The 24497-nt window shown below is 46.9% G+C and overlaps 1 protein-coding gene across 2 annotated transcripts; it reads right to left on the bottom strand.

The window, feature by feature from the left end:
* Window positions 1-347: 347 nt before the first annotated feature.
* MINAR1 (membrane integral NOTCH2 associated receptor 1) lies at window positions 348-18518 on the bottom strand. 2 transcript variants are annotated; one of them, XM_054642307.2, is made up of 4 exons: window positions 18277-18503; window positions 9450-11805; window positions 7747-8001; window positions 348-4237 (listed from the first exon to the last, which is right to left on the bottom strand). In XM_054642307.2, the coding sequence occupies exons 2-4, from the start codon at window positions 11757-11759 to the stop codon at window positions 4040-4042; spliced, it is 2763 nt and encodes a 920-aa protein (XP_054498282.2). In that variant the 5' UTR covers window positions 11760-11805; window positions 18277-18503; the 3' UTR covers window positions 348-4039. The 2 variants fall into 2 exon arrangements, with proteins under 2 accessions (XP_054498282.2, XP_077041531.1); XM_077185416.1 differs by lacking the exon at window positions 348-4237 and having other exon boundaries at window positions 7844-8041; window positions 18277-18518.
* Between the last annotated feature and the right edge of the window lie 5979 nt (window positions 18519-24497).

The raw sequence follows: 24497 nt of genomic DNA, 5'->3' as shown, positions 1-24497 counted from the left end.
AGTCATGACCTTGTTAAAACAGTTGATATGGCAAAACTCAGGCATGAAATAACCTATAAAATGAAATATGATTAGTGTCAAGAGCTAATCTTCCAGAAGCCCAAACAATGTGATGCAAAGGAGCTTTTAAAAGAAACCAAACAAACTCATTTTTCATTATCTTCTGCTATCTTATTATTTCACAAGTTAGAAATCCATTAGCAATTCTGCCAAGAACTAGATAGGCTGCTTAGTTATCTAACACTGAGACACTCACATCCCATGGCTATCTTGATGTCCCTGGGGAAAAAAAAAACAGAAAAAGCAATGGAGTAATAAATTATTATAACAGTTTCATTAAAACTTAGGACACTGTAATTTTCAAGTTTATTTGGTGTTATATTTAAATGAACCAAAATGCAACATTGTACAGTAACATTATAAAATAAAATTATTACATAGTACATTAACCAAAGCCCCATTAAAAAAAAATCCTAAAAAGTCATTTGGGGACATATCCTACTCTTGCTCTTCTGCACACATGATTTATTAAGCTCATTTAAAGCAGCACTCTTATTTTTAGGAAAAGCAAAATGGAATTTGCCCCCAAAATGGAATATCTTTTCTTATAGTTTTTGCAGTTTCATTTTATCATGTGTAATATATCAAGTTTATAAGGCATAAATACGAAAAACAGTTCAATATGCTCATCATAATTTTAATTAAGTAATACAATCTAGGACACTTTTTCAATCACACCAAGGATTACAATGTACCTATAGCTTGAATTTCTTTTTTTTTTTTTATACAAAAGTCTATCATATGGTATACAGTGTATTCTAGTTGGTAACTGATTCACAAGGTGGATCACAATATTCTTGCAGGTTAATATGTCAGGATTTCACCCAGTTTGTACACTCTGTGCAGAATTCCTCCTTCCCTGGCTGCTCTCCTCCAGCAGCAGCAGCAGCAGCATCCCATTGCTCCATCTCCTTGCCTGTTTTCAGAAGGGCTCTGTGCCAGATGCAAATCCCACTGGAAATGGCTCGGGATGCACATCCCAGGGGTGCCAAGGAGCTGCCAGGGCAGCCAGGGAGTGGAGGAGATGGCAGGGCAGTGGCTCACAGAGGTGTTTGTGGAGCAGGAAGCCAGGCTCTGCTCTCCTCCAGCAGCATCCCATTGCTCCATCTCCTTGCCTGTTTTCAGAAGGGCTCTGTGCCAGACCCAAATCCCACTGGGAATGGCTCGGGATGCATATCCCAGGGGTGCCAAGGAGCTGCCAGGAGTGGAGGAGAAGGCAGGGCAGTGTTTGTCACAGAGGTGTTTGTGGAGCAGGGATTCAGGCTCTGGTCTCCCAGCTCCCTCAGGCTCCTGGAGGGAACCCTTGACAAACCAGTCTGGTGTGTAAGGAAACCACTGACCAATGGAGTGGGTGCCACTGGCTGCTTGTGCAAAGCAAGGAGGGGCAAAAGCACCTCAGTAAATTAGGAGGCAGCTTGGATGTTTGGGATGTTGAGTGCTTGGGTTGGGCCAGCTTCACATCACCCACAGCTCCATAACCTGCAAAGCCTTCCCAGGGTTTTGGGCACCTCTAATGCAAAGACTCATCTGGTGCCAGCTGGATGAGTTGCACAGATAAACCTTGTGATCAGTAACACCTCCCACACCCATCTCCCACCTCCCCTGGGTAATATTAGGGTAATATTTTCTAAAATCAGATTACTGAGATGCCCTGGTGAAAGCACTGCTGATCTGGGGCTGGGGGCAGCAGGGCCAGAGGGGCTGGAGAGGGCAGGGGGTCTGTGCCCACTCCTCCTGCCCCTCCAAGGCTCTTGTCACTGCTGGTGTGGGCAGATGGGGATTGACCCTGTGCCCCCACTCTGCTCCCTCCAGCAGCCAAGGAGGGGTGGCAGAGGGCTTCCTGACATTACCTGGAACCAGGAATAGCTTTTTTTACATAGACAATCAACCTAAATTGTGCATGAGGTAAACTGCAGAGCAGTGTCCTCCAGAGTGTTTTTCCCATGTCTAATATTAGATATCTTGCTGGCAGCTCTGAATTGTCCCCAGAGGTTTCTCCACCTGCCTACATTTACTACGCACGGATCCTGAGCGCCTGTGCTCAGGTGCTCTGAATCACACCATAACCAAAGGCAGCCTAAAATAGACAGTGTGAATTGCTCCCTCCCTGCTGTGACTCCATCCTGCAGCATCTGGGAGGAAAGAGAAATTAGCTTAGTATTATGAATGGGCCAAAGTCACAGAATTTGGGTCAGGATTCAGGCCAGGCAGGCACAGGTTTTGTCTGTGGGCCTATTCTTGTTCTCTATTTGCTGATGGAACATCCAACCCTGTGCTTACAGTTATTTTTCTGATAGATCAAGTCTCAGGAATCACCTATCCCTAAATAAAGCACAGCACGTGAGCAGCACACAAACAGCTCTCCAACTGCAGGAATGAACTGACACACATCTAAAGTCACAACAAAGCCTTCACCTCCCACACACCCTTCCCTCAATACTTTTTTTAAACCAGTCAGAAACAAACAGTGAGTGCAGCACATCCCAGAGAGCCAGAGGAAGGAGCATCCAGTGCTTTCTTAGCTGCTGTGTCATTGTGTAGGGAGGCTGCTTCTGAGGAAACCAGAATTACCCTATACAAAGAGCATTCACTAAAAGAATCTCCTTCCCCAAGGAGGAAGATCACACTATTTCCTGAAAATCTTTTTTTTTTTTTCCTATACTTGACAGAAGAGCAATACTGTCTGGGTTTTTTGCTTTCACTAACCATGACAGGTTTCTGTCCCAGCTTGAGAATTCTATTGAACCTGCTATTTGCATTGGGATAAAGCATCAAATGGACATTTCCCATGGGCTACAGACTGCTTGCTGTCCAGAATATTCAACCATCATTCTTAAGTACATTAGCAAGAGGGAAGCAAAAGTTCTCCCTGTGCTGAATGCATTGCACCAGCAGCAAGTTTCTACCAGTGCTGAGAAATTGTGCCCTTAATGTAAGTGCTCAGTAACCACCAGCTCTGCTGCTTGAGGAGCACTCGGAACTGTATAGAAGGCTTGCAGGAAAAGGACCTCCATTAGTACCCATTATGCTGTGATTTATGTTATGGGCTTAAAATAGCAAAAAATTAAACAGTTCTATTTAACCTAGAGTCTAAAAAAAGGCACAAAGACTTTGTGGGGGAAAAAAATTGTAACTGTTCAGATTACATTTCCAAGAACTTTACAGAGCGTTGCTTTGATTTGCCAGCTTTGCTTGCTGGCAGGAGTGAAATTGAGACAATTTCACTGTCTGCAGAGGTAAAGAATACCCTTTTGGCAAGGCAAGTTTGCCAGCTCTATGCAAATGTTATTCAACAGAAGTAACTAAAACCTCTTGTGATTGCTTTAAAACATAATCTTTTTGGTCTGCAGCACATTGCACTTAACTAAGTACTCAGTGATGATAGAGTGGGTCTTAGGGCAAGACCAAATACAAAGAGCCCTTTTTAATCTGAACGTAGGAATGAACTCTGTTCACAGCTACACAGTCTGCTTTCAAACAAATGATCATGAAATACATAAATACTATAAAATAAATACAATACATTCAGAGTTTTCAACACTGTAGAGAGTTGTTAAGACTTCCCTAGCTCCTCGATGTGATGCATATAGAACATTCCCTTCTATACAGTGCTACCTCCATGTACCCACACCTCAACATAGCTCAGACAACTTTCCTCTCTTGCCTGGATTCTCATCAGTCTCTGATTCTGTAAAACACTATATCATTCCTTTAGGAAAAAAAAAATATTGCACTTTTAAAAATGCATAAAAATCGAACCGAGTTCCCATTAACCCCACCACACAGTCTGTTATTTAAAATAGGACTTTTCCAAAAATGCATCTCTACTTGTTCTGCGTTCCACCTCCATCCTCCACCGGGATATCCTCAGAGCATCGTCCCTTAGCGATGTGCTCACAGTTTTGCCAGCAGCCATTCGACACACAGCGTGAGCTATGCGAGCCACAGGTGGCTGGGGGTCACAGGGGTGTGCCCAGGCTCAGGATTTCATGGTGCAGATGGGCACCACGATGACCAGGATAACCGTGCAAGCGGCCGCCGCGATCAGGGCAGCGATCTTGCAAACCTTTGCCCTCCTGAACTCGGCTTCTTTCCGTTTCAGCAAGGAATCGTAGCCAGGAGTGTAAATGTCTTCCATCCAGTACTCTAAGTTGTTTGGGTTTAAAGATTCTTGAGTCTAAAAATTGAAAGGAAACGGTTGTTAATTGATTGGGGCCTGTCATTAATAAAATAAGTGAGCAAAGCAGACGTATCCAGCTGCACCTGGATCTGCTGTCAGGATAAAGTGGGTTATTGCCACTTCTCACACCCCTTCATCTCCTGGTCCCAATTCCATAAAGCTGATGAAAGTGGTAAAAAAAAATACTGCAAAAAATAGGCTCCTGCAACAGTAAGATTCTGCTCCAAAATCCCTCACGTACCTCTGATTAACCGGAAACTTCGTCATCTTGGATGGCATTTAAATAAGATCTCTTTAATCTGCTCGACAGCAGAGGTGTCAGCAAGTGCCGGCCTGTTACTGTTAATAATTTTTAAATTATTAAAGCTCAGCTGATGGGAAAGGTTCTTAATATATGCTCCTCATGCACTACATTTTAAAAAGCTAACCCTAATTTTGTCACCATGATTTGCTTGCAGGGCGTGATAACCCAGCCCCACCCAGCACCCAGCCCTGCTGCAGGGGCAATTTACAGACCCCTCCTCTGGAATGGCATTGCCTGGGGACACGGGCAACCTGCAGAATTCATCAGTATTTCCATCTGAATTACTTATTTTTTTTTGTCTTACAGCTTTTTGTTCCTAAGTATTTATGAGCTCTTAAAGCTTTCTATTTTAACCTTGCTTGTTTTTTCTCCCCCTTAACCTCTGTTTTAGAGGAAAATAAAGGGAAAACTTGGGAAACTGAAACTCTACACATTATATTGAACTTATCAGCAGAAAGGAGTAAAGCAAAAAGAACATTTTCAAAAATGACAGCATTTCCCCAAAGCTGTCTCCTTTATCTGAGGCTCCAAAAGCCCATTTCTTTAAAAAAAAAATGAAAAAGATTCCATATAAAAATATGACAGTGAGAATAGCCTAACAGACACCATTTCTGTGTTTGTAACAGTCCTGATCCAAAGCTTGTTGGACTCTGCAAAGAAACTCCAGCTGCCTTGAGAAGGATTTGACTAATCCTTTAGCCTTTAATTGACTAATTCAGATTTTGTGGCCACAAGCTACTGGCTGAAACTTTGCTTTTCCTGATAGCAGCATTTGTTTTATGTAAAGAACTACTAAAAGAAGTGATTCTATAGCTATCTCAGAAATAAACATTGAAAATCGAGCAATGGTTTTATGATCATTTAATGGACACCTCTATTATAGTGTTAGGATGCTGAAACAGAGGCTATCAGCCACACCTGTGATTGTATCTTTAGGGCTTGGAATGACCTGTTTCAGCCTTGTGAAAAAAGGCAGCAATCTCATCTCTAAAGGCATCAGAAAATAGCCTGATACTGTTTGATCCCAGTGGATCATCATACACAAAGCAAAGCAATGAATCTCACACTGAGCCCACACCTGGGACAAGCTTTGGGCCTGACTAGTTTTGCAATTTCTTTTTTTGGAGGAAAACCCAGCAGACTCCTCAGGCTCCAGGGGAAATTTTAAGTAAACAAAGGTAGAAAAACCCCAAAGATAGCAATAGTATGCTTCAAGGAAATTGCAGTTTTGGACCCATCTGCCTTGGCATTGACCTTTTAACTACTTCAGAAGGAAGATGCATTATTAAAAAGGCCCATTACTGTTAATCAGCTTCCTTTCCCATTTCATTGCCAGACGTAGGAATGTTCATTAAGGCATAATGTATTTACTTTCAGTTCTAATAAACTTAATCACTGGGGAAAAAAACCCCACTCATCAGTCTGTGTCTATTTTTTAAGTTTGTCAGTAAGCTCCATTATAAAGTCTAGACATGGGCTTTGCAGGGTAGATGCAATTCTGACAACCTTTTAGGAGGGAGAGAATCAAACCAGTAAACTTCTATCACCTTTATCCTAAAGATAAATGATGGCAATAAGCCGATTTCTCTGGTTTGCTCACAGCCATGCAGAGCTGCTTACAGAGAACAAAACAGCCCAACGAGGAGCAGATGGAGAACACTTCTCCCAGAGGGGCTTTGCTTCCAAATATCACCTCCCTTACTGCCTCACACAGCAGGTAAGTGATGCTGTGTGACTGCCTGCTGCAGAGGAACTTCTCCCAGCCCATTCCTACTCTAGACACAGCCTGCAATGCCAGGGTTAGGAATTTAGTAAGCCATCTAAAGCTTTTAAGACCCAAAAAGCAGCAGGGAGCTGAGGAAAGATGCAGCCTGCTCCCTGTGCTGCTTGGTTTCTCTCAGAGTGCACTTTAGCCACAGCAAGGAGCAGGAGATGGTGAGGACAGGGAAGTTTGCATGAGCCAAGCAAAGAGGTGAATTTGTTGTGCACAAATTCCTGCACCAACACTCATGGCAGTTGCACTACAGCACTGTGTCAGTGATGGTTTCAAATCCAAATGAGCCAGCTCAGGGTCCTGAGGCACAGCATCCCGATGCTTTCCTAGGGATTAGCCTGATGGGTTTGGAGCTGGCTTAGGTACCTCAGCACTGAGCCACTGGGGGCTGGCATGGAGCAGCAAAGTCTCAGACTCCTCCACGCTGCTTTCTCTGGCAGACAAGCTGTGGAGACAAGCAGACTCCCTCTTTGAGCACGGCTGCACCCCACAGAACCCAAAATGCCCGAGGTCAGCACTAGACCTCCCCACTGGTCCTACATTCTACTGTCAAAGTGCATATAAAGGATACACAGAGATTTGCACATCAATGTGGATTTCACTGTGTGACACATTTTAGGTTTTGAGACCAAGAGGTGCGACATTTCTTTGGTTTTTACACATTTTGCATGTCGTCCTTCAGGTCTCCTCTTCAAACCTCTGCTCAGATACCTTCCTTCCTAAAAGATGTGTTGTGTTCACCAGACTACACAGGGTATCCAATGTGGGTGCTCATTTTATGTCAGGTTTGTGATTTCATGTCGGGAAAACATTAATGCAAAATTTGAATGTGTCTCCTCTGCTTGTTGCACAAGAGCCTGCAGACTTCCAAGCTGAACCAAAATGCAAACTAGACACAGCATTAGTTGCCTGGCTGGTTTCCAACAGCCACTTCAAAGCTTCCACAGTGACGTGTTTCAAAACCAGTCGTGGTATTGAACAACTTCTACAAGTATTTGATGTCTTGTGTTCCTAGTAAAATGGAAAAAAAAAAACAAATCTAACATTGCAATTCCCTGTGAATAATTCAGAGGAAAAGGCAGCAGTCCCAGCTCCTGCACCACTCTGCCTTGCTGCAGTTAGGGACCAGGTCACCTCTGCACTCCCTTATTCCCCAACTCTTCCTTAGAGCTACTAAAGCCATGATGGCTTAGAAGACATCTCTCCATTGCAGAATAAGCTGGCAGCATCAGCCTGCCAAGGATCACCATTCAGAAACAAAACATTCACATTCTTTATAGTCCCTGGCCAGGATGGATAGGGATCAGCGAGATTAGAGGCTCAACAATCCACAGCTCTTTCCTGAGCTATTCAAATCCCTTCTTAAATGCATATTCTGGCAACATCCATTTGCAATCAAGCCATTCAAATTAAACAAATGAGACTCACTTGTAGATCCAAGGCGGCAATCTTGCCTTTATCCCCCGAATTCCTCGTGTATTCCTCTATGGTCCATGATGGCTGGGCACGTTTCACTTCAGCCAGCTCTGTCAACCTCATGTCTGTGTAGAGAGGGTTGCTTTTCATGTGTGACTTGAGTGATGCAGGGTAGGGATGAGGACTAAAGACTTGTTCAATCAAGAAAGCGTCTTTTGGCTGTTTAGAGAGTCTATGTGGCTGTGGGATTTCATATTGCCTGTCTGCCTGCAATAGGGTTTAAAAGAATTTGAGAGAAAAAACAAGACTATGAGGGAGTTAAACACAAAAGACAGAGATATTCCTTTCAGAAGCACCATATGATAAAAAATAGACCGGCTAGGATAAAGGTTTTGGATGGCCTTCGTCCATTTGCCCACCTTCTTCTCACAAACAAACCAAAGAGGTATTCAGGTATTTTACAGACACAACTCCAACATGAACACAATGCTGACACAGCAGAAGAAATTTAGGGTTTGTGCTGTTCAGAGATCAAAAAAATATTCTGAAAATGGCCCTGACAACCAGAGAAGCCCAGCTGATCTGCAAAAGCTGAGAGATAGAAGCAGGCTTCCAGGTTTCTGTTTCCAGATCAAATCCTAACGTGAATTATTCTTCAGGGATGCCCCCACCTGACACTGCAGCATCCATGGTACCATCCAGTGTCAGCCACAGGCCACTGAAGGAGTCTGGGAGGGACTCTCAAAATCAGCATGTCATCCTAAGCAAAGCAATGTACACAAAAGCCAAGGTTTGGGCTGACTAAGGATGGCCTTCCTCCCCCTCTGCAGTCTAGCAATAACCCATGGTTTGCGGTTTCTTGTTCACCCAAATGCACTTCTCTCCACCAAACCTCTTCCTCTCTGTTCTCAACCCTCCTCTGCCCTCACACCCCAGTGCAGAGGGCAGAGCAAGCCTGTCCTGTGGTCACAGCTGACAAGGGGCTGCAGGACCCCCTCCCCAAACAGAAACAAGCACCCACCCCTGCAGTTTCACAGAGCAGCACCCAGAGCCCCAAGGACATCCATGGGGTCAGTGAAGGGGGCACAGGGAAGCTGCTGGGAGCATGGGCAGAGTTTTTCTGCCCAGCCAAACCAAGAGCCCAGCTATGCTGCAGTTCCACAACAGGAGGCTGAAGATTCATTTAAATGACCATGAAAGTCAGATAGAGAGAACATAACTAAAATGAGCATCTCACAGCACACATACAAGGGTTTTTTCCTTGAGGGATTTGAATCCATGAATCTATTTTGTTGGCTTTTAAATATGTACATACTTCTCTGATAAAAGCCATCACGATTCAATTTCAAAATATCCCTTCTAAAACAATCACTAGACAATTTCAATTTTCCCCACACCCTTTTCACCAAGGTAATTACCAGGCCTCCTTATGTTGCTGCAGATGATGAAAAATACCATCACCTTCCCAAGATGTCACCCACATTACCACCCTTTCTTTGTAAAAAAACAAAGCTTTTGAGAAGCAACTTGGCCATTTTGCAGCTGCCAAGCAAGAACCTACAGGTACAAAATCACTCAATTATGATTACAATAAAGGCAGGCATAACATGGCAAGGCAAAGCATTGTCATACCCGGAGGCTTGTGATGACTGTGGAAGGCATTCATAACCACATTATTTTTATGCATTTATTATGTGAGTTAAAGTTGAAATTACCTCCTTAGATTTCCTGTGCCAGTCCTTATTTTCTCCTCCATCTCTCTCTTTCACTTCCTCCTCTGTAATGCCAACTTGGTTGGTGTAAGTAATAGCTCTCCAGTCTCGGGGAGAGTTTGAAATACTTGCTATTTTGGATTCGGTCGCACTGTTTTCTTCTGTTAGTGATCTTGATGATCTCCTAGTAAACAAACTTTTTTTTAAGGCTTTTACTCGAAGACTCTCACTATTACTTCCACTGGCATCTGAACAGCACCATTCTGGATTATTCTCCAGTTTGCCTCCATGAGGAGTATTGTGGCACTGAAATATCTGCGGGGAGTTGCTCTCATCTGACGCGGCATCGCTTGTCAAAGAGTTGAGATCTATTTGTACACTGACCTTCTCTGGCTGCTGGATTTTTTGATCCAGCTTGCTTAATTTTCCCAGGACTTGAGAGATTTCTTCTCGGACACCTGAGAGAGATTCCAGTTTCTTCTCTATTTCACCAATCCTCAAGACTAATTTGCAGACACTCGTTTTCAGTTCATCGTCTGTGTTACTCACATCTGCCCTGACCACTTTATCCAGTTTGTTACAGGCACTCCCATTGGAGATCTTAGTCAAATTGTGCTCAGGTGAGCTCTCACAGTCTGATTTATGCACCTGAGACAAGGAACCAGTGCTGTTGTAGCATGAGGACTGCATCACTCCCGTGGACCCGCTGATACTCATGTCATCCAAAAACCTGAAAATGTCACTGATGTCATCGCTCACGATTTCAGAGTCATCATCTGACTGCTTCAGAGAGTGCCGCTCGCCGTACTTGGCTTGGCCTGCTGCACACAAATCTTTGCATTTCTTGTGCTCCAGAACCTGCTGCTCTGTTTGTGTCCCAACACTCATGGTCCTGTCAATGCTTAAGATCTGCACAGAAGTACAGTTAATGCTTTTATCCTTAAACTTTTTGACTGGCTCGTGTTTCTCCACATCTAGAATGGAAGGAATTTCCTTAGGTTTATGCCCGTTGGGTTTCACAGCATAGTTTGCCTGCATAATTGGTTGCTGATCCTTTGCATTTAGGTAGGACTGATGCCTGTCAACTGAAGGAAAGTTTGGAGATGGGTTGCTCGAACTCTGGTATCGTGGTTTCTCTTCAGACTGCTTCCTATTAAAAAATGAGCGTTCAAAGTCAGGGACCTCCTCAGTATTTAAACTCCAGCTTTTAGCTGGCCAGGCAGTTTGCTTGGTTGGCTTTCCAGTCCACTTTTTGGTTTCCTGTGGTCCAAGAACAGTAGTTGGGCCAAAATATGTTGAAGCTTGAAGATCATCTAAACTTTCATGCTTCACTCGCCTTTTGTCCGGTATAGGAGAATAAATTGGATTCAAGTACTGGCTGCTGTATGGCATTTCAAAGCTGTGGTTGAAGAAAGTCTGCTTAGAGCTTTCTTTCCTGTTCTGAGGCTCTCTGTGCCCATCTTCTGGTGCTTTGTTGGATGGTATTAAGTTGGGAGATATTGTAATCAGATTATGAAAATCTTCTTTGAATATATTTCTTTTCTGGACACACGACTGCATCATGAACGGCTCGTCATTTGAAATGAAAGTTTCTTTTAAGCCTGCACTTATAGGCAAGGAATCCTGGTCTGAAATAGATTCATTTTCAATGTTCATGGGGAAGTAGGTACTCTGCATCTCACATGGTGGGGACGTGGCAATGGAGTAGGACGCCAGTGCCTGCAGCCTGTCCAGAGAGGCAGCCCGGCCCTTCATGTCCTTATTAACACCAAGCAAGAAGTTGGGTTCTGATGAGGGGACAAACTGCTGGCAGTCTTTGCAGTCCATCTTTCTGCATTTTGAAGACCTTCTGACAGGAAAGCCCCGGTTAAAGTCCTGGTCGTTGAGCTCACAGTTGGGCACGCAGTCAGGCACACAGTCTGCCATATTGCAGATCTCTGTGTCAGACCTGCAGGACTCGAAGGACTCCTTCTTCTTCACTTTGTGCCTTGCAACTGGAAGCTTCTCCTTGGCCACTCCCCCGTTCATTTGTATGAGGTTGAATATCGTTACTATATCTGCTGCAACCATGATTTTCTTTGATTGCTGATTGTTTACAGTGCATCTCATTTTGTCTTTGAACAAAGTCGCTGGGAAATTAGGATCCAGGCAAGCAGTGTAAAACAGCACGCTTCTGAGCTTGGCCAACTGGGATAAATCAAACCTTGCACACAGGGACTTGCAGAGATCCTGGTAAGAAACAGTATTCTGCTTTGTGTCCAGCTCCTCCAGTATCTTCACCAGGAAGAGTGAGGATTCCTGGTTGGACTCCATGGCTTAAGTGTGTTTTGCCGTTTAGCCTGGAAACCACGTTCCACTTCTACAGCAACACAAAAAAGATTGTAAATCACCCACAGGTAACACCCAGGGCCTTGCAACTCAGCTAGAGATGGGGCCTGACTCCCTAACCATGCCATCCAGGGCGTGCTTTTATAACCCATCCTCATGTTCTGAACTTCAGGCTGCAATCCCAGCATCCAATAAATCAATACTTAAATGGAATCGGGATTTTATCTGAGAAAGCTCCTTTATGCCAATGTCTACTAAAGCAACCAAGTGAAAAAGCAGAGGAAGCTTTGGAGAGGCTGAACTAATGGCAGATAGACAATAGCCTGCACAGAATTTCAGCACAGAATTTCTTACCAACTTATGAGAGTTTCAAAGCACAGTTTAAGCATCAAATTGTCTGCAATCATTTCAGTCCTAGCCTAAGCAGGGCTGATCCACTGCACCATGACATGTTTTCATATCTGAATGCAAATGGCTCTGAAGAAGATTTTCTGTCAATAAACTTCTGACATGTTTTTAGAAGTTATCTGAGAACATAATTGCCATCTTGCTTGCTTTAATCCATTATTTTCTCCTCTGCTCTGAATTATCTCCTTTGGATACTTTGACATATTTTTTCCAGAAATACCTTTTCAAGAATGGAAAATTTGCCAGGTCCCACATGAAAAGTGTGTGTGGGCCCCGTTTGGACTCTAAAGTCCAAAATTTAGCAAAGAACAGAAGGAGTTAAAAAAAAAATAAATCTTACTGAACCTTGAAACCAATCCAGCAGATGCTAGAGGGCTGGCTGCCAATCAGGATGGATTTGAAGACAGAGAAATATCAAGGACAGAGAACATCCTCTTCAGTGATGTGCTCCCAGTGAAGCCTAGAAGTGCATTTCCATTCACCATCCCGAAATGACAGGGCAGAGGTGAAGAGCAAAAGCTTCACATTTATGTGGATAACAGGAATAGCATGAACAAGCACAGCTAACACTAGCAAACATCTTGGGGAGAATATAAACCCCTGCACTTTCAGAATTGAAAACAACCTTTAGCTATTATGGATTAGGAAAGGATGTTGACGATTTTTCATCCATCTATTGTAAATATCCTTGTCGGTGTCTCTACTGTTGGCTACTAGGAAAGACAGAGCACAGGCTGATGCAGTCTGCCAATTGCTACATTTGGTCACTCTGTCTTTGTTATTCTTACTGATAGGAATGACAAAAATCTTCTCAGTCTCCCAAAAAGGTATGTTATCTTCCCCCATTCACTGCCACCCTTAGATGACCCCTGGAACTGGCCTCTCCTCCATCAAGTGCAGAATATCCACCCAAATGGCAAAGCACTGAAGTCAACATTGCAAGGCTTATTATTACTCATTCTAAAAGGCACCTTCTGGTCAAAGACCTCAGGACTCCTGAGCACCACTCCAGAATCCAGGGCTCCTGTTCCATCTCCTGCCCTGACATCACACATCAGTGATTGCTATCAGTGTCAGAAGCCAGAGTACTTCAGCTGTCATAACAGATAGTTACCCAAAAGAATACGAAACAAGTCTCCATATGAACTCGGCTGTTTATTTAAATAACATCTCTCTACTGTGTGTGACCAGGAGCTGAGCAGCAGCAACGTGGATGTATTTCTGTGATTGTAAACACAGCTCTCAGAAAGCAATGGCTACAGGGATTTTCCAACACCTCTGCTGCATGCATGTTTGCTTTTAAAGCTCCTGTATTATGCATAGCAGCACAACTCTTCTGCCAGCTGACAAAGGAGAAAAAATGTTTTACTGTTCTGTGCTCAGCTCCAAGAAGTAATGCAAAAGGCTGGAGGAGGGTGCTTGTATCCTTTTTCTCTCAGCAGAGTGTGCTTGGAGGCACAGCCTCTTTCACAGCCTGCCTTTGTATTTCTCTGACATGCCACCATTAATGATGCTCCTATGCTACGTCCAAACTCTGCTAGTTACCACCAAGGCTACCAAGTTCTTACAGAATAAACTTCACGGGTGGGGCTCAGAGACATTCCCAGCTGATAGGGGGCTGGCATTCCAAGTCAATTTTCTGCATGTTATATATCTGCCACTTGGGACAGGAGTGAAAATATGTCTTTTTGTCACCTCCAGGCTGAATACCAGCAAAAGCAACTATCTCCTCCTATTTGTAAATTCACAGCTTCTTGCCAGCCCCTCACCTGGATATACATTTTCACAGCCTGATGCACACCCTGCACTGGCCTGCCAGCAGCCTGCCTTCTCCCCACTCACACTCCTGCTAAAACACCCAAGTAGCCAGTTTACACTAATGTATTTTGAAAAGTGTCAACCCATTTTGTTCCCCACCCTTCTGTCTTTACCCTCTCATCCCAGTAAGGATATCCCAGGTACAGCTTCTTGAAAATCTTTGCTTTGCACCAAGCCATTCTTTGTGTCATCAGAGGTTTTAACTTCAATTCAGGTTTCTAAACACCATGAATCTGGTAAAACTCAGGTGTAGCCTGAGTGATGACAAGCTCAGTAAGTTGAGTGGAAGCCCTGCTGCATATCCCCAATCTCATGATGCTTGTACTTAGCACCAGCAAGGACCTTTGTTTTGGGGGCCCCAATCCATACACAAGCAGAAAGGCAGAGGCACTGAAGCACAGAGGCAAAGCAGGAGAGCCCAGCTAGGCTGGGTTAGCTCAGTCCCACCCCTGTGCTCCCAGACCCAAGCCTGGCAGGTGGCAGTCAGCTATAAAGCAGTGAGAGATCAGGGATGTGACAGAGGCTTTGAGACAAGGGTGACCAGGAGAGAGCTGAACCTGCTCAGGTGGGAATTCAGCCAGTTCATTCAACTGAGACTCAGCTATGGGAGGTGGAAACTGAAATGGCAGGTTGCAAACTCAGATATAGGCCTTGAGAAAAAGAAAGCTAGCTAGGAGCTGTAATAATTTCTTCTTCACCCCTTGGCTGTTCACAAACAGCTTTTTAGTGTGAGAGAATTTTAGGTGTGAAAGATATCTCTGGGCTTCAGCCTGAACATGGAAACTGGTGCTCCCTTGTGCCAGAGCATCAGAAACATTGCTGCTAGTGGAGCACCAACAGATTGGGGCTGTGAAGAACAGGATGTACTACCCCTAAGGATAATATATAAGGGCTTTGGAATCTTGTTTCCTGGTTCAGGGATGTGAAAACCTAGTGCCAGAATTTTTAGTGGCACACTAAGCTCCTCTGCCTCTTGTCAAGCCTCCTAACAGCCTGCGACAAAGACGGGCGCTTCTTGGCAGGCCAGCCCAGGAGCTGCCACGTCCCAGGTGCCAAGCACTTGGCCAAGCACCATCTCAGCCATTATGTCCACGTTCATTCAGGATCTCTCAAAGCAGGACCAGAATAGAGCTAGACGTGGCACATAAATGCAGAGCTCTGAAATGAGCACAGGAAGGCCTTTTAAAGAGGGCACAGGGTCACGAATCAGTCAAAAGCAGCAAAGCAAATGGAAGCACCCACAGCAAGAGCAGCACACAGGGTCTCCTCAGATGGCCTCAATTCCACCAATGTCCTCGTGCCTTCCCCTCACTGCCAGCAGCCACACACACCCCCCAAACCCTCCCCAAACTGACTTTGGTCTCCAGACACATGGAGCTCCCCGGACAAAGGGATGGGATCTGGCTTATTTATCTCCACCAAGACCATCTCTGACCAAAGGAGCCACTTAACATTTCATCCTTAATGATTTTGTTATATTAACATTGGAAGGGTCGCTTTGACTCAGCTTCCCGAGATTTGACATTTGCTGCTCTAATAGCACAATTATATCCCAGCATGGGCTTGTGGAGCATCAGATTGCACAGCCAGTCGATGGGGGCTGGCTCTCCTTGCACGCAGATGAGCTCCAGACTTACCACAAATCGATGTCTTCTTGCCCTGCACCAGGAGCAATGAACTGAGCTCTCATCTTACCACTAGCCCACTGCCTCAGCCTCTGGAGGAGAAGTCCAAGAATATTACAATTGCAAGCTCCATCCCCAGAGGAGCTCTCTGCTGCACAAAGGGAATATACTGTTCTATTTTCTGGTGTCTTTAGGAACCAAGCCTCCATGAAACCTCTCCCCTGTGGTTCTCCAGACCAGGGGAATCTGCAGACTCTTTCATGCATCTTGCTTCCTTGTAGGAAAGCCAGAATGCACCTCCCATCCTTACCACCTCCCAAATCAGCAGTGGGGTGAGGGTGCTCCCTTCATCTGCTGCCTACCCTATAAATTTGCCATCCACAGGAATTCATGGAATTAGTACTGCTTACCAGTTGCCCTGGCTGCTTTCCTGTGACTCCTTGAGCCCAAACCCTGCCCTGCCAAAGGGTCTAAGGGCAGCACACACTGAGGCAGACAAACCCCAGCACAGGATTCAAGAGACAGTCCCACCACTCGACTTCCCTGAGCAGCTGCAGGGTGGCAAGGTGCCCTGCACGAGTCTGAATCACGGCCACTGCCACACAGACCACGTTATCTTCTTCTCTTATTTCCTCCTTCATTTCCTCCTCTGTTCTTTGTGCCACTGACATTTGTTCTCCCCATCTCCCAATATCCACAGCAGGTGCAGCTACCACACAGATGTGACTCTCCCTTTGATTTGCCAGCCAAGAGGGAAAAAGCACCCTTGTTTTGTCCCCCCCACGGTGACAAACGGGCCACCCCAGAATGTCACTACAGCAATGCAACAGCAGAGTGATCCTTGCATAAATCCCCTCAGAAAGAGCCAGCCACTTCAGCACAGCAGAACATTAATACAGAGCCAGTGATATGCTGTTTTACTATTAACTTGGGCTCATAAATCATTCAGCCTGCCTTCCCAGCACCAGATACTATAAAACAAGGCAGGCAACGCTTGCCTCACATGAAATGTAACCCGTCGAGACGGAATTCAGTTTTTGTTTTCTCCCACACTCATAAATTCATTTCTCTGTCAAAACATTAAGAAATTTCTGATGAAGGAATGGGGACCTCGAGCCCCATCTGGCTTCCACTGCACACAGACACAGGAGCAGGCACTCAGGGAAACAATGCCCATTTCCACACACCTTATTCCTCCTCCTCCTCCTCCCTCCAGCCTTCTGCCGCTCATTAAAAAGAAAACTAAAACACACACTTTGGAGCCCTGCCCGTGCAATGGCAACTGCTCCTCTCCACCTTTCATTGATGAGAAAACTCCTCCTGACCAGTCTGGCACAGGCTGTCTCCTCCGGAGCAGGGTGGGCTCATTCCCTGGGGCAGGTGGAGGTGGGTGCTGGCTGCCTGCTGTGGTTTTTATTCACTCCTTCAGAGCCGAAGGGAAGGAGCCCCTGCGTGCCGGGAGCTCGCGGTGCCTGTGCTGCCGGGAAGGACGCACACACCCCGCATCTGCCGAGCATCCCGCTGCCAGTGCCAGCCTCCTCCGAGGGTCACCGGGGGTCGCTGGGAACAGCACGGCAGGAAGAAGCTGCTGTTTTCTGGCTCTTATCCTGCGTGAATGAGCCCTGGGAAACCGCGCTTTACAAACCCAGCTCCTTACCAGAGGCAGGCTCTGCTGTAAAAGGACTCTGCACAACACTTCAGCTGCCTCAACACCCCAGAATTCAGCGGTTTTTAAAGGATCTGAGTGCCTAAATTGATAGGGAACTTGTGGATAAAAGCAGTGGACCCTCGCGGCTGTGCAAGAGCTCAGGTCGAACAGGGTTTGCCATTGATTTTTCTTGCACAGTAACATTAGGCTGATTATCTGATTATTTGCATGGTTCAGTTATGCAATCCAGGTTAAGGTATCTCTACGATCTGGGAAAGTGCAAACAATCATTCTAAAACTGTGAAATAAATCACTGGAATTATTACTGCATCATATACTCTTGGTTATTCTTTGCCAACTCTTGGCCCATTCAGGCACACACAAATACTGTCCTCCCCATACATCATTAGAGCCACATCCAAGCCACGTTTTTACTGGAATTTTTTGTATAGGGAGACACCATTAAAAATACTGACAGACAAACACAAAAAAGTCTAATTTAATTAAATGTGAGCAATTTATCCCATCTGTGGGCAACCTGGATTTTTGCACAGCAAGTCTATAACAATCTCACTGCCACCCTGCTCCCTTGCCCTGGTGGGTCCAGCTTCCCTGATCCCCATCCCTTCAGACTCCGTTCGAGGGTTGGGGTGCCTGGGGCTCAGCCCAAGGGTCACCCACTCTTGGGCAGATCCGGATGTGCGGGACTAAAGTGGAGCTGCCAAAGTCCCAGACGGAGTTTCACGATTTTGGAGCACCCCCTTTTCCTAGAGAGCTTAACAAAGAGGCAGGACCCCGGGGCACCGGTGGGGACCTGAGGGGTCTCTTACCTGCGCTTCCTCCTCCTTCTGCCAGCCCGGCGGGGGCAGCCGGTGCTGAACGCGCTCCCGGGCACCGCCGGGTGCTCAGCGCATCCCTGGGGATGGAGATCACGGGGGCTTGTCCCCGGTGCCCCTTTCCCCCAGCGCACCGCCCCGCGCCCCCTCCCGCACCTGGGGCTCACCTGCGGGCTCCGCCTGCCTCTGGCGCGGGCAGCGCGGCCGTCAGGGCTGCATCTGCCGCTGCAGCAGCCGCTTCCCGGCCAGCAGGAGGAGGAGGAGGAGGAGGAGGAAGAGCCCGAGCCTGAAGCCCCGGCAGGATGCCATAGCGCCGGGCTGCGCTGACAAAGGCGGCAGCAGGTTGGCATGGGAGGAGGGAGAGAGGGGAGGGAGGGGAGGAGAGAGGAAAGAGAAGGAGGGGAGATGGGAGGGAGGGGGCTGCACAGGCCGAGCCTCCCCGCACCGCCCCCGGTCCCGCTGCCCCGGCCGGCCCCGGGCGCTGCGGCAGCGGCTCCGCAGGGACCGGGCGCGGCGGAGGGGCCGAGACTCCGCTTCCCCAAACCACTACATCCCTATTATTGTTATTATTCGGGTGAGTCCCGGCGCTCCTCGGGGCGGGGAAGAGCGCTCGGCTCCAGCCGCACCGCCAGCCCCGCTGTCCGGGCAGGGGACAGCGCCTGGCGCAAAGGGGGCAGGAAAGGGAAAGGGGTGCCCAGCAGGAAAGGGGGTGCTCAGCGGGAAAGGGGGTGCCCAGCGGGAAAGGAGCCCGACTCTGCCCAGCCAGGGACATGGAGAGCAGCACTCTGAGGAGGAGCGGCTGATGGAGCCGGGGCTGTTCAGCCTGCAGGAAAGGCGAGGCAAGGGTGACTTTACGGCTCTTTACAACTCCCTGAAAGGAGCTGGTAGCCAGGTAGGGGTCTCTTGTCTCAGGTAACAGGCGATAGGGCAAGAGGAAACGGCCCCGAGTTGCACCAGGGGAGGCTGAGGTTGGATATTAGGAAATAGTTCTTCACTGAGAAGTGAAGGCTGGAACAGAGTGCCCCGGGGAAGTGGTGGAGCCACCATCCCTGGAGGTACTGTAGACGTGCAGATGTGGCACTTAGGAACACGGTTTTGAGGTGAGTTAACACTTGGACTTGATGATCTTAGAGGTCTTTCCTGACCTAAACAATTCCGTGATTCTGTGACAGCACCCAGTGCCCACCTTGCACACCCAGTGCCCACCCTGCATGCCCATCACCCCCAGGGCACCAAAGCCACCAGTGCACATCCCTGTCCTGCACAGCTGTCCTCAGGCAGGTGGTTCTTGCGGGGATGGGCTCTGGTGGTGTAGGAAGGGGCTGCAGGGTGTGGGGTTCCCACCCCAGCTGTGCCCTGGTGCAGGGTTCAGGTTCCCCACCCCAGGTGTGCCCTGGTGCAGGGTTCGGGGTCCCCACCCCAGGTGTGCCCTGGTGCAGGGTTCAGGTTCCCCACCCCAGGTGTGCCCTGGTGCAGGGTGTGGGGTCCCCATCCCAGGTGTGCCGTGGTGCAGGTTTCGGGGTCCCCACCCCAGCTGTGCCCTGGTGCAGGGTTCAGGGTCCCCACCCCAGGTGTGCCCTGGTGCAGGGTTCAGGGTCCCCATCCCAGCTGTGCCCTGGTGCAGGGTTCAGGGTCCCCATCCCAGCTGTGCCCTGGTGCTGGGTGTGGGGTCCCCACCCCAGGTGTGCCCTGGTGCACATGCAGTGCCCAGGACACGCACGCTCTCAGTCTGGGCAGGCAAGGTCTGACCTCAGCCACGGCACTGCCACTGCCCCTGCTGCTGGCTGGCCACGCCACACAGAAATACTGCAGAGAGTTTTTAATAGAGGTGTTGCTGGGTGAAATAAAGCAGGAAGATGTCAAAGGCTCGACTTCTCCTCTCGCTTGCACTGTTTGGGGAGCGGACTATCAGCTTCCCTTTCCTAGATGGACTAATTTGAGGGGTTGTATGCACAAGCACGTCACAGCCATCAGACCCCTATGGACAAACTGGCCTAAAACTATGTGGTTTGCTTATTCTGACAACCTTGGGAACAGAGCTCTCTGCTTTCCTGAGAAAAACAAGAAGTCAGGAGGGGGTTTTTATTTAAAACCTACTGACTTTGAAGAATACTGTGTGTGATTCAGTGTATACATAATATCTGCAAAGACAACACACACAGCAGCTAATACAAGAGGAGAGGGTAAACATACATCCTTGAAAATGGAAGAAAAACATGTTTATACTACATTATTCTTACCACTACTTAACAGCATTAAAAGAGGGAGTGTCCTTGGGCCTCATTTTCCATGCTTTTGTCAGATTTTTTTTTTGTCTATAAGTATCCATTTACTTGCAAATTTCACGGCTGGGTGATTTCAGCCCTACACCACTTCCTAGAGTACATGCCTTCAGGTCATCAGAATAGTCAGAAGAACTCTCTGTACCCTTCAGAACTGCACACACCAGAGAATAAATAGAAAACATTTCTTACCCCTAGTTCAGGTCTAGCTGATCTTACTTGATTTTGCCCAGGTTCTGAGAGGTTTCCAGAGCTGGCTCCCATAGCTGCCACCAGAGGAAAATTTGGTGACTTCCCCTTTTGCCTTCCTTGCTTGCACCCCAGCACACAGAAATTACATTTAATTGATGGCAAGGGCTTCATTACCTTCTTGTGGGCTGTGACTAGCAGCATATAATCAGGAATCACCTGCAAAAATTGGTTTGAAACAGTTAAACATGGTGCAGACTCATATACACAAGATGTTGATTTTACACTGGGAGGTGTGTCCCAAGGGCAGCAGGGCTGCCTCCCTTGGGGCTGGGGAAATCCTCTCTGAGCTCTTGGGGTGCTGCAGGGACACCTGCCCCCCTCCCTTTCCCTTGCTTGCCAATCTGGACTCCAGCTCTCCCCCTTCCCCAGGCCAGATTTGACAGCAGCTTCGGTGGGAATTTCGTCCAAAAGGAAAGCAAGGATCAGCTCTCCCTGTCCCCATTCTCCATCTAATTTTAGCACCATCAACTCCTGTCTCCCCTCACCACCTTTCCCTGACATTTCTGCTTTGTTCTTCACTCTTCTTTTCCCTTTCATCTCTTTCCCTCAGCAGCTGGCACATTTACCTTGTCTGGCTCCCCCATATCTTCCACCTTCCCTCCAGGCCTCCAGCTTCTTTTCCCTCGGCTTCAGCAACTCCTTCCAAACTAAACAGTGACCCACAGGATGTAGATGTCTCCTTGAGCCAGGGGTGTCCAGGACTGAGCACCAGTCCCAGTTTGGCTGGCATCACAGTGCAGCAGAAACAGTTCCTCACAATCTCTGCCCTATGTAGCACAGCCCTAACATAAAGATATTTCAGCCCAATTAGGTTGCCAGGGCCAGAGCATATTCCTCATTCGTACGTGATGCCAATTCCAGCTACACAAAAATGAATGCATTGCCTCTGTCCTCTCTCACAGCAGCAATGGTGCTTTTTATTTGTGCACAGGAATTGTTCCACAGGGCTGGAAACACTGAAGCTGATGGATGGAGAAGGGGAAACGGATGTTGAGGGTAAGGTCTAGGAAAGAAAATCTACCTTTCATCACTGCAACACTCAATAGATATTTCTTTGAAATTTTGGCTCCCTTTCCATGTGAACAATGCCCTGTGGAGGGGCAGGTTTTTTCCACTCATGTCCTGTCCACAGTGTCCTGCAAAATTTCCTCTCTGTTGCAGCCCCTCTAGAGCAGTGTGCATCCAAGGAGCCAGCACAAACACCAGCAAGCCTGGGCTCATGGTGCCTTTCCTCCTGCCTTGCCTCCTGCCAGTGGCTGCAGCACCTCACAGCTGCTGTGTGCTCCTCTTGCAGAGACTCATACAAGTATTTATAAATTCAACCCAAGCTGTTTGTCCCACTGACAGCAAAGGGACTGCCCCAAGGGCTCATCTGAAAGCACTAACAAGTCTCCATGCAGAAAGTCTTTTCTTCACCTTCTTCATTGTGACCTCTGGGCAAATTTGTGCCTTTAGAAAAACAAGACCAAAAACCCATCAGTCAACTTGGTGTTTTAGCTGCTTTCAGGAGCCCCCAAACCATTTCCTGGTGAATCTCTTTCACTAAGACATAAAAGAAAACAAATTTCATTAAATGGGACATGACTTTACCTAGAACCTTCCTCAGCACAGACATTTCTTCAACAGCTAGCAGCATTCTAATGGTATTAAACTGTAGAAAAAACACTCCTTTGCCAATATCACCTTTAGTGCAGAGACTAGTTTATATTTTCCAGTGTTCCAGTAGCAAATCCTTAATCTCTTCTGGGTTTGCTTTTAAGAGAAAGAGAATTTCTAAAGCCCAAAGCATAAGCCTGTGCTGGGAGCACAGTTAGTTACACTCCAAGCAGACGAGACTCTCTGAGCCTGCTGTGCTCCCTGAAGTCTTTAACCAGGATTTGGGAGAGCAAGGCAACCTCTGGGGGAAGAGCCAGACAACCCAGGGCACTGCTTTCTTCCTCTCTGTCATGGTCTGGGTGAAACACTGAATCCTTCCTAGCTTAAAGACAAAGACTAAAACTTTCTGCATCGTTAAATAGCACTTAGCAATACAGAGCCTGCAGATTGCTATTTTTATCGAGTACTCCGAATTTGCACTTCCTCTGAAATCTCAGCAGGGTCTCAATATTGCTGAAGCTGACTCCTGCAGCCAGCATGCACACAGGCTGTGCCTGGAAAAATGCATCTTGGAGCTGGCAGCAGTTATCAGTGAATGATTGATAATGGGCAAACTTCTTGTTCAGCTAAACGGGCTTTGGCACAGGATCACTTGAAATATAACAACAACCAGGAAAAAAAAAAAAAAAAAATCAGTCTGTTGAAGAGCATCCACCCATACCAGATGTGCTGACTGGAGAATATGCCAAATTCCTCAAAGCAGTACAACTTGACAGCAGTTCTAGGCAGAAGTGATATTTTTCCCCCAATGTATTTACAAACAAAAAGCAAAAAGAACAGTAACTGTAGGGTAGGATGGATAAAATATTTTTGTGAATATTGGTCTAAATTTTTAAATGAGTTTCCCTCTGCTAAATTGAATTTCTTTTCAGTGGGCATGGCAACAACTGGCTTTTGCTGGCACAAACACCTGTGAAAAATATACACCCCCCGCCATAGTGAATGTTTGAGCATTTGAAAAGTGCACTTTTAAAGCCATATAGAAAAACACTGATGATTAAAGTGGCCATGGGATAATCCATCAGAGAGAAGAAATGCTAGATTTAGGTTTGTATAACCAACTTGAACTCAAAACCAGAACAATTTCATTATTTACATTCATGACCAATACTTCTTCAAATGAGCCTTCACTTCTCAGTTCTGGTCTTTGTGAATGCATTGCTAACCATGAGCAAAAAGGGTAAGAATCAGACATTTCTCATGTCACGGCACAGACAAGCTCCTTTCTGGAGTGAACATGCACAAAAGCACAGGTGCAACAGATTTGAGGTCAAAAGTGAAGGAAAAGATAATCAAGGGGTTGCTTTTGAAGTGCAGCCCCCGGGAGGGAGCGAGTGCTGCAGGCTGGGCAGATGGAGCCGCTGTGGCTCACGTTTATCCGTGCCCTGCCATCGCTCCTGCTCTCTGGGCACTGCTCCCTCTCCATCTCACAGGTGAAGGCAGCAGCAAGTGTGACAGGTACCCACCTGCTGCTCTGCAGGGCTCCCTGCAGCACAGCCCCACTGCAGGCTGAGTGGGATCTCAGGTCAGGGCTGGAGAGGTGTTTGTTCCATGTGAGCTCTTGGGAAGGTGTTACCCTCCATAGCGAGGGCCAGAGAGGTGAAGGTGCTTCCAAACTGTGCAAACTGCCTGCAGGTTCCTTGCACGTTCAGGTGAATTTTCTGTGCAATCTGTCTCTCTGTTGGTTACTGGCTCATCCCCAAGCCCATCCAGGTTTTCTAAAGGAAAATCAAAATAACCTTCCCAGGAGGGTCAAAACCTGAAGGAAGATCTCTGTCATGCAGGGATGCTCTGTGATGGAGGGTGGCACAGCTCTGCCTCCCTGCTGGCTTCAGCCCTCACACAATTTCCACAATTTCCATTTCTTTTGGGTGACCTGACCAAATGTCCACTGAAGGCAGAGGAGACTTTCCAGTCGTATCGATGGATGTCTGATGGTGCTCGCTGGCGCTCAGTAATACACTAAACAGTCTTCAGATTCCTTGTGGTCACCAAGGAATTCACAAATGCCTTAGCTTTTACTGCCCTGAGTAATTATTTATTGGGATGGCCTTTTTATAGAATCTCCTTAAAATGTCCATCCAGGTTTTAAGGCCGGTAGAGACTATTAGCTCATCAGTCTGCAAAATAACATATCCCATAGCATTTCACTCAATAACCACCACTGTGTTTAGCTCAGCAGTTAGCATTTGATTAAA

The sequence above is a fragment of the Agelaius phoeniceus genome, chromosome 13, assembly GCF_051311805.1.
Source record: "Agelaius phoeniceus isolate bAgePho1 chromosome 13, bAgePho1.hap1, whole genome shotgun sequence".
NCBI classification, from domain to species: domain Eukaryota; kingdom Metazoa; phylum Chordata; class Aves; order Passeriformes; family Icteridae; genus Agelaius; species Agelaius phoeniceus.
Note: the sequence above shows the minus strand (reverse complement) of the source record. Positions and strands in the feature narration are given on the sequence as shown.